The 12,577-nt window shown below is 32.7% G+C and overlaps 1 protein-coding gene and 1 pseudogene across 3 annotated transcripts; both read right to left on the reverse strand.

The window, feature by feature from the left end:
- Nucleotides 1–5,429: 5,429 nt before the first annotated feature.
- On the reverse strand, nt 5,430–8,187 carry LOC21403296 (stearoyl-[acyl-carrier-protein] 9-desaturase, chloroplastic). Of its 3 annotated transcripts, none has more exons than XM_024168850.1 (3): nt 8,009–8,187; nt 6,338–6,806; nt 5,430–6,082 (listed from the first exon to the last, which is right to left on the reverse strand). In XM_024168850.1, the coding sequence occupies exons 1-3, from the start codon at nt 8,161–8,163 to the stop codon at nt 5,528–5,530; spliced, it is 1,179 nt and encodes a 392-aa protein (XP_024024618.1). In that variant the 5' UTR covers nt 8,164–8,187; the 3' UTR covers nt 5,430–5,527. The 3 variants fall into 3 exon arrangements, with proteins under 3 accessions (XP_024024618.1, XP_024024616.1, XP_010101380.1); XM_024168848.1 differs by having other exon boundaries at nt 6,338–6,857; XM_010103078.2 differs by having other exon boundaries at nt 6,338–6,860.
- A 2,409-nt stretch (nt 8,188–10,596) lies between these two features.
- LOC21403297 lies at nt 10,597–12,284 on the reverse strand (annotated as a pseudogene).
- Between the last annotated feature and the right edge of the window lie 293 nt (nt 12,285–12,577).

The following is a 12,577-nucleotide window of genomic DNA, read 5'->3' on the forward strand; positions in this document are numbered from 1 at the left end:
CGGAAATCAATCCAAAACCTGTAAATCCAGTCCCAAATCGAGATTTTTCAAAGGGAAACCACTAGATCTGGGTTCTAGGTCCTAAAACAAGTCCAAAGAACCCAAGATCTCCAATTTCTACTCTAGTTTTACTCAAAACCATCAAAATCCGGTTTGAACCAAAAATGGGTTTTGAAATCCGAAAATGTAAGATTCAAGAGAGGTTCTTTCAGTAATCTTATCTCGAATCCTTCTCTTGACGTTGAAAACTTCTTTAAATCTTTGCTTGGTTCAAGATCCGTTTGATTTGGGACAAAAATGAGAGAGGGAGAAAGAGAGAGTGAGAGAGAGCACGGGAGAGTGAGAGAGAGCACTGGAAAGGAAGAGAAAAAGAAAAGAAAAGGAAAAGGAAAAAGAAAAGAAAAGGAAAAAGAAGAGGAAAAGGGCATGTGTACAATATTTTAAAAGAACAATCCAGAAATGCGCCCATACACACTTCTGGGTTAAAATAAATTACTGAGAATAATTTAAATACCTTGGAACTATTTAAACTCACACGTGTCAGAAACATTTATTAATTAAACTCAATTAATAATCCAGATTAGGCACACTAATAATCTTAATTACCTTAATTAATCTTAATTAATTCTCCAGGGTGTTACAGTTCCTATAAGTGTTGATTCGGGGCTTGAATAATAAGAGTGCTCAATTTTATGATTGGATCATAAATTATATTATTCATTAGAGGATTAATGGTACTTATGGAGAAAAATATAATTAAAGAGTTCAACGAAAAATACCTAGCTTTAATTATGAACCGTTCATGGAGTTTTAATTCGTATGTAGTGACTATATCAATTGACAACACAAATTTTGTGAACATAATTCTTTGTAGTTAAATTAACATAAAATAATGATTGCATTAAATTTTGATTTATGTGATTCGATCGATACAACGCTTCCGTACAATTATTTTTAAAAAATCCAGTTTGAGAAACCAACAATTATAACATATATAAATATAATACATACATATATGATAAGTGTCCAACAAATTTAGATAATCACCTGTCTAATTTGGTGTCTCAAATAATGTCTAACTAATTTTTTTATGTCATTTCATTTAATGAACGCAAAGATTGAAGCATGAAAAAAGTATTTCTAATTTTTTAAATGATTTGGTATAATGTGGTTAGTAAGACACTGTTTAAAACACCAAAATTAAATATCATGGTTTGAATTATATGAGTTCTATCAATCAAGCAAAACTCTCTCAATCAAAAACAGATCCCACGAATCAAGCAAAATCAAGTAAACAATTATTAAAAATTACAATCGTGATCTCTTTTCTAATTTATTTCAGATTTTAATTGTAGTTGTATGTATTGATTCTAATTTAGTTTTGTATAAACTGTATATACGCAGTTTGTATCTACATAATATACAAGATATATATCAATGAAGAACACTTTTTTAGCCTTTGGCCAATATAATCTCTGATGCCATCATGTCCGCGAATGCCACAACCATGTCGTTTGGATCAAGCTCAAATATCTTCGCAGCTATTTTGGAATAATACACTTTCATGTGTTTTTCAGGTTATCTTTTTGTGTCCTACATGTTATTGTCCTAAATAATAGAATTGCAAAAAAAACAATGGTTAAACTTGAATTTTTTTTTTTTTAAATTCAGAATAGAAATTGTTAAAGTCAAATTTTGTTCCTCATTTTTAACCGTACATATGTCATCATGTGTCTTGGAGAATGAGATCAAATTATGAAATTGCCAATCAAAACAGGCTTCGAGCAGTCGGCAGCTCGCAGGGTCCTAACGCTGCCCGAACGACCAATCCAGCAGCTCGCAGACGAGCAGTCAAACAGACATGTCAGCTCAGCATCCGAGAATTAAGTACAAATATCTCATCTCCAGCAATTATATTTGGTATTAAACTAAGGAATCACGTCCAGAAAAGCAAAGAAAAAAGTTAATCATCCCACATATTTGCTCTCTAAGCATCATCACTATAAGGAAAGATTTCCTAAAGGATCATCAATCAAAAGTCAAACGGAAAACTACCCAAAAGCTTATTTTCACCCACCAAGAGCCTATAAATGCATACCATAGGCGTCCAAGACAAGGGTTCACGCATTCTTACACACGCTTTCACCCCTGCAAGCATATTTACTCTTTTTTTTTACATACTTTTTAGTATTTTTCTTCTCTTTGTATTTACAGAGAACGCCATTGTAATCATCTTCTTTAGTCATAGTGAAACTACCGAAGACTCTACAGTGAACGTATCCTAGGTTATCAGGAGAATTACTATAAAATCTTTGTGTCCCTATTTCTTTTATTTTTTTACTGATTTATACAAATTTAATCGTAGTTTTCAGTCATAGTGAAACTACCGAAGACTCTACAGTGAACGTATCCTAGGTTATCAGGAGAATTACTATAAAATCTTTGTGTTCCTATTTCTTTTATTTTTTTACTGATTTATACAAATTTAATCGTAGTTTTCACCCTTACAAAAATTTTCAAAAACTTGAAAAATTCGAGAGGTAAAAGTGCTGCAAACCCGTCAACTAGTAAAAATGTACAAAAAGAGGAAAATGGGAATACGTAATAACTAGAACTGTTTCAATTGAGGTAGTATAGTTATGTTTTCAGATCCGAGTAAAAGCTGTTTTCGTATTTCGAGTAATAAACAGTACTATATATAATTATTTTCTTGAGAGCCTGACAATATATGATACATTTATATCACAGTTTGTACTTCAGAGAAAAGGTAATAAGAAGTAGATAGTAATTGTAAATGTCTAGTTGTATATGTGGAGTCAGAGTGGTTGGTTTAGTTTAAATGTTCAGCAATAATTAGTAACATAAAGACTCTAATTACTAGGTTGTTTGGTGTGAAAGAAAAATAAATTAAAGGGACGGAGAAGAATGAGGGATTAGTAAAAGGATTTTGAGACATGTGCTTATTTGGTAGGACATAAGAAATAAAAGAATGAATTGGAACCGCAATTTCAAACTCCAAAATACTAAATTTTGGAAATATGAAGAGATCTAGAAGGGAATCCTTATACCAAACATAATTAAGATATGTTTGATAAGAGAGATCAAAATAATAAGGAAAGAAAGACGAATAACTTAGTTAAGAGAATTAGAACAGAAGAGATCTTTCTCTTATTGTATTTGGTCAAATATCTTGATCGTTAATAATATTATATATGCGATCATACTCTGACAGGTCAATTTATTAGTCATAATGATTATATAACAAAATAATTATAAAAATAGTTTTTCTGTTGGTACTAGAAAAAAATAAATTATTGTAAGATCTGTATCAAAAATTATTTATTCTAGATATTTTTTTATTTTAATTTAATTTTAATTAGATATAATCATTAAAAATTGACCTTATTAATATAAAAACTCTAGTTACAAGAAAGTCTCAATAATAAAAAATGAAAATATTCTGACAAAAGAATAAATATTAAAACTTCAAGTTCAATGAATCAAACTACCAAAAAAAAAAAAAAAACTTCAATGAATCAATATTTATGAAGAACACCATAAATATTAATGAAGAGTATCAACACTTTGGGGACATGCATGCCAATAATACTGTACACGTACGAATAAATATAATTGCTTTTCACTGCATGTAATCTTCTGCGCCATACAAAGTACAGCATCCAGTAATAAAAGGCTCTTACTTTCCGGGCCTAAGATCATTTAATAAGGCATAGTTTAAACAAGAACGTAGCAATTTACAACTCCGTACAATATAAATTTATGGGATAAAATCATTTTAGTACCTTGTATTATAGTAAAATAAGTTATTGATATATTGTATTTTTAATAATATTAAAGTAATAACTCATCGTATTAAAAATATCTTCTTGATACCTTGAAGTTAATTTTTAAAATTTAAAATGATCTTAATATCATTCTATTTAATTTAATAAAAATCTAATAGATCTAAAAAAAAAGTGAACCTTTGGTTTTATTATTCTCTTTTAGATATTTTAATGTCTTAAAATATTTTCATATATATATATATATTTAAGAAATACTAATTTTTATTTAATTGATAAGAATAATAGTTTGAACATTATATGTCCTAAAAATTAGCTTAAGGATACTAAGAAAATATTTTTAAAAACGTCAAAGTACCGTTATAATATTATTAAAAATACATGATACTAAGAATATGTTTTGCTGTAATACATGGCACTAAAATGATTTTACCTCTAAATTTATAGTGCCCATACTGAGTAAAAATTAGTAAATATTATGTAAACAAATGATAGTAAACGCGTAGTAAATATTAATAATTAAAGTATTTAATTTTGTGGGGGTATACGTATCATCAAGAAAAATCAGTCTCAACATCAATGAATTTTAAAATTATAAGGATATTTTAGCATGTGACTTATCTGTAATTAATGGTGCTTGGTAATTTATAGAACCCCACATATTATCCATCTACTTGTTTTAATGTTGAATTATCTGACCACATTTTGGTGACAGAATTCAAAGTTTTGTCATGCCTGATTTTCTTGTTTTATTACTTCTGCTCATACAGTTAAGTTTTACATTTCCATAAACTTTAAGTACGTTCAAAACTTTTGAGTAAGTTATAAAAATAACAAGCAGAAAAATGTATATAAAAAATTAGTCGAAGAAAAAAATTAATAAAAAGGATAAACCGGGAAAAAAAGCATGTCAATTTTTTCTTCATTGCACTATTTTTCTTAAGTTGTGAAATGAAAAACCATATTTATATTTTATCTATTTTCATTAATTCACGGAACCACGTTCCATGCATCTAACTATACACGTACAAGTGCGTGCGAGTGTGTCTGCAGATGAGAAAGAACCGTGATTATTTTACATCGTAGATATCAATCGTGAATATATATATATATATATGCATGCTGGTTAAATTAAACCCAACACATTTATATCCTGCGTGACTGCAACTGCAACTATATCCATACTCTTGAGTCTTGAATAATTTGCTGACACGCAAGATTATATACATGTTTATATTATGGTTGAGAACATTAATCTTCACAATTCATTCTTTCATGCATTTAGTATCTTCACAATTCATGTTTATAATATGGTTGAGAACATTGCATTTAGTATTCTTCTTTCCTCTCCATTTCAAGCCAGAATGCCACATGCAGAGTACAACTAATTTTGTAGAAAAACTTGTCTCCAACATTTATAAGCTTTTGCAACTAATTATTATATTGTATGTAGATATTTTTAGCTGTCAGGCTTGCATATTTATGTAGCTAGGCCTAGACTTTTAACAGCCGACATCAGTTTTAATTACCTTATATCTGCCCAAAGGACTGAGGATTGAGGAAGACCTTTCCAACTTCATAAACTAACAAAGTCATGAACAATAACAAGGAAAAAAAAAAAAAAAAAAAAAAAAGCTCTTAAAATATATTGGAATTTTGAACTTCAACATCGACCATGTATTGCCCAAGAAAACAAAAGACCAGACTTTTACTTCCAGACAAAATCATACTTGTCTACCAAAAATCCAGCTAAAAGAAATGGGCGTTACTTCTTGGGTCTTGGATTGGGCTCTCTCTTCTAGCCTTTTAATCCTCTGGGCTAGCCCACAGACATAATCTCTGGCTTCTCGCCCATCACTTGAAAGCCCAGTAAGCTTCTCGACATTCCATTTGGCCACCAAATGTTCCAAGATTTGTCTGTAATCGGTGGCTGTGTAGACACCAATGCGAGAGGCAACATTAGAGAAGTGTTGGAAAAGGTTATCGTCACAACCGTCGTACATAAAATGAGCAGGCATTGAGATTTTCCTTCTCATCATGTCTGCGAAGGCCACAACCATGTCGTTTGGATCAAGCTCAAATATCTTCTCAGCTATTTTGGTATATGCACTTTCATGTCGTTTTTCATCAGAAGCAATTATGCCACATATTTGGGCAAGCTTTATGTCCCCATGTTGCCTCGCAAGTTTGGCTGTGTTTCCATGAGAGATTGCTGTTGCTCTTTCCTGAAATGATGTGTATATGGCCCACAGATACGGGTTGTTTCCAGTCCCGATCTCCTAATAATATGCGCAAAACAAAAGTGATCGAAATATTGCTTGTTCAGACGATTATATATACTGTTGGCAATTATAAGAAAGTTCGGAATAAATATCATCATAAACACCATGAGGGCGTGAGAAAGCCATTGAATATTCATGCACTATAATTATTAAGATATATAGTTAATTTGTAAAGTACTATAATTGGTTCCATATATCGTGATATTGTGAGATAAATTGTAATGATGAAATTATAACAATCATTATAATTACCATTCCTGCACCAATGAGATATTGAATTGTGGTCTCGACTTGTTTCATGTCAACTCGACCGGAGAGATAAAGATATTTGTTGAGAAGATCTCCATGCCTGTTTTCCTCAGCACTCCATCCTCTTCCCCAAATAGCCCATGGAGTTTGATCTGCGCCTGTTTGGTCATGAAATACATGAGTTCCATTAAGACGTGACTGATAAGTAGGAAGGGCTTCTTCAGTGACCATGTCGCCGACTAGAACGGCGAAGTATTCGTCGGGGATTTGCTCCGTCCTTGCCCTGATTTCTCTGAGTTGATCATGGAATCCCTCCGAGGTTGGATCGGGTAAGAAATCTTGTGGCTGCCAACACTCCTTAGCTGGCTTCAGAAGAGGCAAGAGGTTACTTGTGGCCCAATCTTCCATTGACTTGAATATCTCAGCCTTCTCGGGTGGCATCAGCAAGCAGTTGCTTCTGGTACTAGTAGTTCTTTTAGGACAAATTTTTGAAGACTTTTTCGAATTAGTCTCCGCCTCTCTACTACTACGGCACAAAGCATGCAATAAAACATAGTTACAAATCAATGCATGTACGTAGCTTAATTTCAGTACCTACTATATTTATTATTTTCATTTTCTTGATACATTATATTATATTATTGCATGTTGCTCTGCGCGTGTTGGATAAAGCTCTGCGCGTGTTGCTCTCGGAGTGAGAACAACGCTCGGAGCACTTACTCCGAGGTGAGCGGAAATGACTCTGAAAATGAAGATTTGAACGTCGTCGGAAAATGTGTGAAGAAACTTTAAAAAACTTTGTGATGGTAGTGGAAATAAGTGGACAAGTGTTTTAAGAGAGTTTTCAAAACTGTTTACACTTAAAGTTTTGAAGAGCTTGAAGAATTTTAAGTCTCTATCGTAAGAGATTAAAGAAGTCTAGAGAGAGTAATCTTAAAAGAATGAGAGAGCTTATGAAAGATGATAGGAGTCAAAAAGGATGGGGTCAAAGTTCTCAGATCTTAATGTAATATATATATATATATATATATATCACAGATAATCCCTGCTACTAATATGGTTATATACAGCAACGAATGAATCAACAATACAAGTTAAGTATTTAGCAGCCTACACTAGTTTTCTTGGTGATCAGTGGTGGAGCCCTCAAAGTTGAGTAGGGGCCCTTTTAAAATTTTAATATTAAAAAATGGTTTATATTCCCACTTAATAATTGAATTTATAACTATGTCCTCTCATATCTAATAAAGAATTATCTCTCATTTTTTCGTAGAAAATATATTGTGGCTCCAACCGTGATTGTATGTTAGAACCACAAACAAGCCCAAAAATTAACCAAAGTGCATATAGAAGCATTAAGATACGTAGCATATTATATATATATATATATACATACATACATACATACATATACATATACGTAATATCAGCACGACAAAAGATATACGACTATTATACTTGTGTATATAAATTAGGCCTCATTCATTTCGCCGATTCGAGTTTTGCTACAGTAAAAAGCTCTCAGAAACAGTCACATCTAACTTTTTTGCTACAATAAAAAGCTCTCACATAACGTCACATCTCAACTCGAATTAAAAATTTGAATCAGCGAACTAAACGAGCCCTAAATATATTGAGAGTTAATGTATGAAAAGCATGATGATCAGCACTCACTTATTCGCATGAGGTTGAAGAGTGGAGGTCATCATGAAGAACTTTGGAGATCTAATAAGCTGTTTGGACGACATTAACGGTGGAAAAGCAAAAGCATGTTGCCTAATTTTAAGAGACTCAAAAGAGCATAGGAGCTGATTCAATTGAAGAACCATTTTCTTGAGCTAGCTCTAGCTGGAGTATACTTGGATTTGGAATGACTTATGCTATATGCATTTATTTATATATATACAAGTTTGCAATCTAGCTAACTGCATTGAATTATTCTCCATCCTCATGCATAGATATGACTTAACTAACACATTTATCACCGGCCACCACATCCTAACTGCAAACTGTTTCCTTATAAAAATAAACCGAAATCAATGAACGGTTACTCTGTACAGAGACGTAGCTAATGCAGGTGGGGCTCAAGCCCCCTCTCAACTTTTTTTTATTTTTATTTTTTACCTATGTATATATAAGTATAGCTTTAGAAAATTATACAAAATCCCCTCTGAAAAATCGAAAATAAACCTCATGTCTTCTTAAATTTCTATTGTAGTTATTAGCCCCTTCATGTCACTGATTATATATATATATATATATCTGTGTGTGATAAGATTTGCTAAATGATTTTAATAATTGGAAACGCTAATCATATTTGAAGCCTAAATTGGTGAGAGAAATAAGATTTTAGAGTGAAATGTTGGATACGTATATATTGAGTTATATGAACGAAATGATCGTGTACTTTTTTTTCCTTTTTCTTTTGCCTGGATTTTTTCTCATAGTTTTGTTTTTGACTTTTTTTTTTTCCGCTTTACGTCTGTAATAACGGAGATCATCTTCCCATTTTCCAATTTAGTCTTTGTGTCTAGCCTGCAAGTTAATAATTCTTTGTGGTGTTTGGTAGGCCTTAGTGTTTTTATCTTGATCTCGATTTATCGGACTTATCCACAGATCATAATGGTGTATTTGAAAGCCGTTTATGTGCTCGAATAGTTGTGTGTTTCTTAAGTTCTCTTCTTAGAACTTGGTATGAGTATTACTCCCTTGATCGCACATAGTGGATCCAGTTTGTGATGGAGGGTTGAGTCGCTAAATGCGTTATGGTATTTTACGTTTGGTGTTCGTACTATTCTGATTTAGAACGTAACTACTATTTTTAAAAGAAAAAAAAGGTAAACGATTCTAAAAAATAAATTTCAAAAAAAAAAAAAAACCTAATCAAGTGGGTATAGTTCACACGTCGTTCGGTGAGATTTTTCTGAAACCGACCTCTATATGTAATTAACAACACGCCTTATAGCATTGAACTGTACGAGAAATGCTAAGAAATAAATGTAATCAAGTGGGTATAGTTCACACTGAGATTTTTCTGAAACCGACCTGTATATGTAATTAATCAAGTGAGTATTACTCCCTTGATCGCACATAGACATGTGCATGGCATTGCATATATTTATCGTATTAGATATATATGAGAAGAAGTGTACGAGAAATGCTAAGAAATAAATGTAGCACTACATACTTGACTTGTTCATCTTCTACCTCCTTAATCATAAGCATGGTATGCACATGTTTTGCTTTTATGATCTGTCTTTTTCCTACTCTTCTTGCGCTGGGTCGCAACACCATTTATTTTACTCGTGCATTTGTTTCCTTCATTTTGTATTATGTCTTCATCTAAATTTACACGGATAATTATTTTAAACAGCTGTGGGATTTTAGTAGCTAGGGATAATTTTCTAAATATTTTAATCATTATCCTTATTTGATTAATAAAATCATATCTGTACAGAAATTATGCTTATAACCTCTTTTTATTAATACAATTTTCTAAATATTTTCTATTTACATTTCTGTGTTTTATATTCTTCCTGGAAATTTTCTCGACTCAGGACACGATTTAGATATTGTAAATCGTTTTATTTAATGTCAATTTTTTGTATGAAAATGAAAATGAAAATATTTTTCAATCTCAGACAATAATTATTTTTGAAAATGTAAATATTGAAGTGATATTCACATGATCATCTCACGATTTTTAGGATTTTATTCATGTTAGAGATTTGTAATTATGTTATGTTTAATGTACATGTTTTTTTTTTTATTCTAATGCGATTTTAATGTGATTTGCGCAAGATAATTTTCCTTCTGTCAATCCTATGATACGTTACCAAATTGCAAGTGAAAACCTAATTAACTACATGTGCTCTAATAGTAATGTGCCATGAATATTTGAAAAATTAAAACATGATAGTACTGATCATTAATGATATTTGTACAAATATATTTTATTTCCCACCGTACAAAATAACAGTCAGACTTCCGTCCCAAGCCAGAATGCCGCAAGCAGAGTACAGCTAATTTCGTTGAAAAACTAGTCTCAAACATTTATAAGCCCTTACAACTAATTATTATATTGTATGTAGATATTTTTAGCTGTCAGGCTTGCATATTTAATGTAGCTAGGCCTAGACTTTTAACAGCCAACATTGGTCAGTTTTAATTACCTTATATCTGCCCAAAGGACTGAGGACGACCTTTCCAACTTCATAAACTAACAAAGTCATGAACAATAACAAGGAAAACAAAAAAAACAAAACTCTTAAAATATATTGGAATTTGGAACTTCGTCATCGACAAATACAGTGTATTGCCCAAGAAAACAAAAGACCAGAGTTTTACTTCCAGACAAAATCATACTTGTCTACCAAAAATCCAGCTAAAAGAAATGGGCGTTACTTCTTGGGTCTTGGATTGGGCTCTCTCTTCCAGCCTTTTAATCCTCTGGGCTAGCCCACAGACATAATCTTGGGCTTCTCGCCCATCACTTGAAAGCCCAGTAAGCTTCTCGACATTCCACTTGGCCACCAGATGTTCCAAGATTTGTCTGTAATCCGTGGCTGTGTAGACACCAATGCGAGAGGCAACATTAGAGAAGTGTTGGAAAAGGTTATCGTCACAACCGTCGTACATAAAATGAGCAGGCATTGAGATTTTCCTTCTCATCATGTCTGCGAAGGTCACAACCATGTCGTTTGGATCAAGCTCAAATATCTTCTCAGCTATTTTGGAATATGCACTTTCATGTCGTTTTTCATAGCTTTTCAAAATTTTACAAGGACCGGAACGCGATTAATTATGAATCTCTAATAAATGTTTGGCTGTGTTTCCATGAGAGATTGCTGTTGCCCTTTCCTGAAATGATGTATAGATAGTCAACAGGTACGGGTTGCTTCCGGTGCCGATATCCTAAACAGTGACAGAGCCAGAAACTTTTATCAGTATTAACTAATAATTAAAAAAACTAAAAATATTAGATATTGAGAATATAATTAGATCAATAAAATACATGTATTTACATGTAAAGATGCAAAAGTAGGAAATTATAATGCTTAGTTAGTAGTTGTTTTTATAACAATTTATAGATATACATTAATATAAGACGCTCTAAATTAAAGAAATAATGTAAATTGATGTAGTGATGATGAGTACCATTCCGGAGCGAATGAGGTATTGAATGGTAGTCTCAACTCGTTTCATGTCAACTCGACCAGAGAGATAGAGGTACTTATTAAGAAGATCTCCATGTCTGTTTTCCTCAGCAGTCCATCCTCTTGACCAAATAGCCCATGGCGTTTGATCCACCCCGGTTTGGTCATGATAAAAGTTTGTTCCATTCAGACGCGATTGGTAAGTGGGAAGGGCTTCTTCAGTGATCATGTCGCCGACGAGAACGACAAAGTAATCGTCGGAGATTTGCTCCGTCGTCGCCCTTATCTCTCTGACTTGTTCATGAAATTCCTCCGACGAGCTGGTCGGATCAGGCAAGAAATCTTGTGGCTGCCAACACTCCTTCACTGGCTTCAGAAGAGGCAAGAGGTTACCTGTGGCCCAATCTTCCATTGACTTGAATATCTCAGCCTTCTCTGGTGCTATCTCTTTACTAAACTTCTTTTCGTCTCCATACTTTTTCGCATCTCTGTAACTAATTAATCAAAATCAACACAATTAATTAGCTAGCCATTTCATTCTAGTGATAACTGAGTTCTCGAGTGCGTGTGCAAAAAATAAAAATTAGTGGCGCGTACTCACTCTGTGTTATAAGCAAGTGTAGAGGTGATGAAGAACTTTTGAGATCTAGCACGTTTTGCCAATGGCACTGAGAGACCAAAACCATAGGACTTAGGAGATGATTTAGAGGTCATCATCATCATGGAGTATAACTTTAGACCTTGCATATTATTTCTTTAATTTTCCCTAGCTTGCTAGCTTATAATTTATCCTCTCTCAGATCACTTCAAGAGACTCTGACTGCAATTTCCAACATCTACATAAAGAGACAGAGTTGAAGTTGGTGGTAAAGCTACAGGATCTATCTAATTTGGTGAAAATGCATTTACTTCAAACATATCTATCTCAGTAAATATTAAATTTGGCCTCTAAAGATAAATCGGGTTGTCTCACTTTATCACTATAGTTTAAAATGATACAAAATTGACCTTTTTAATAATTTCAAACACGTACTTTTTGTAAAAGACAATATAGGAGAATAATAATGGCAGGGGTTATGAGTGAAAA

The sequence above is a fragment of the Morus notabilis genome, unplaced genomic scaffold, assembly GCF_000414095.1.
Source record: "Morus notabilis unplaced genomic scaffold, ASM41409v2 Scaffold388, whole genome shotgun sequence".
In the NCBI taxonomy this organism is placed as follows: Eukaryota; Viridiplantae; Streptophyta; class Magnoliopsida; order Rosales; family Moraceae; genus Morus; species Morus notabilis.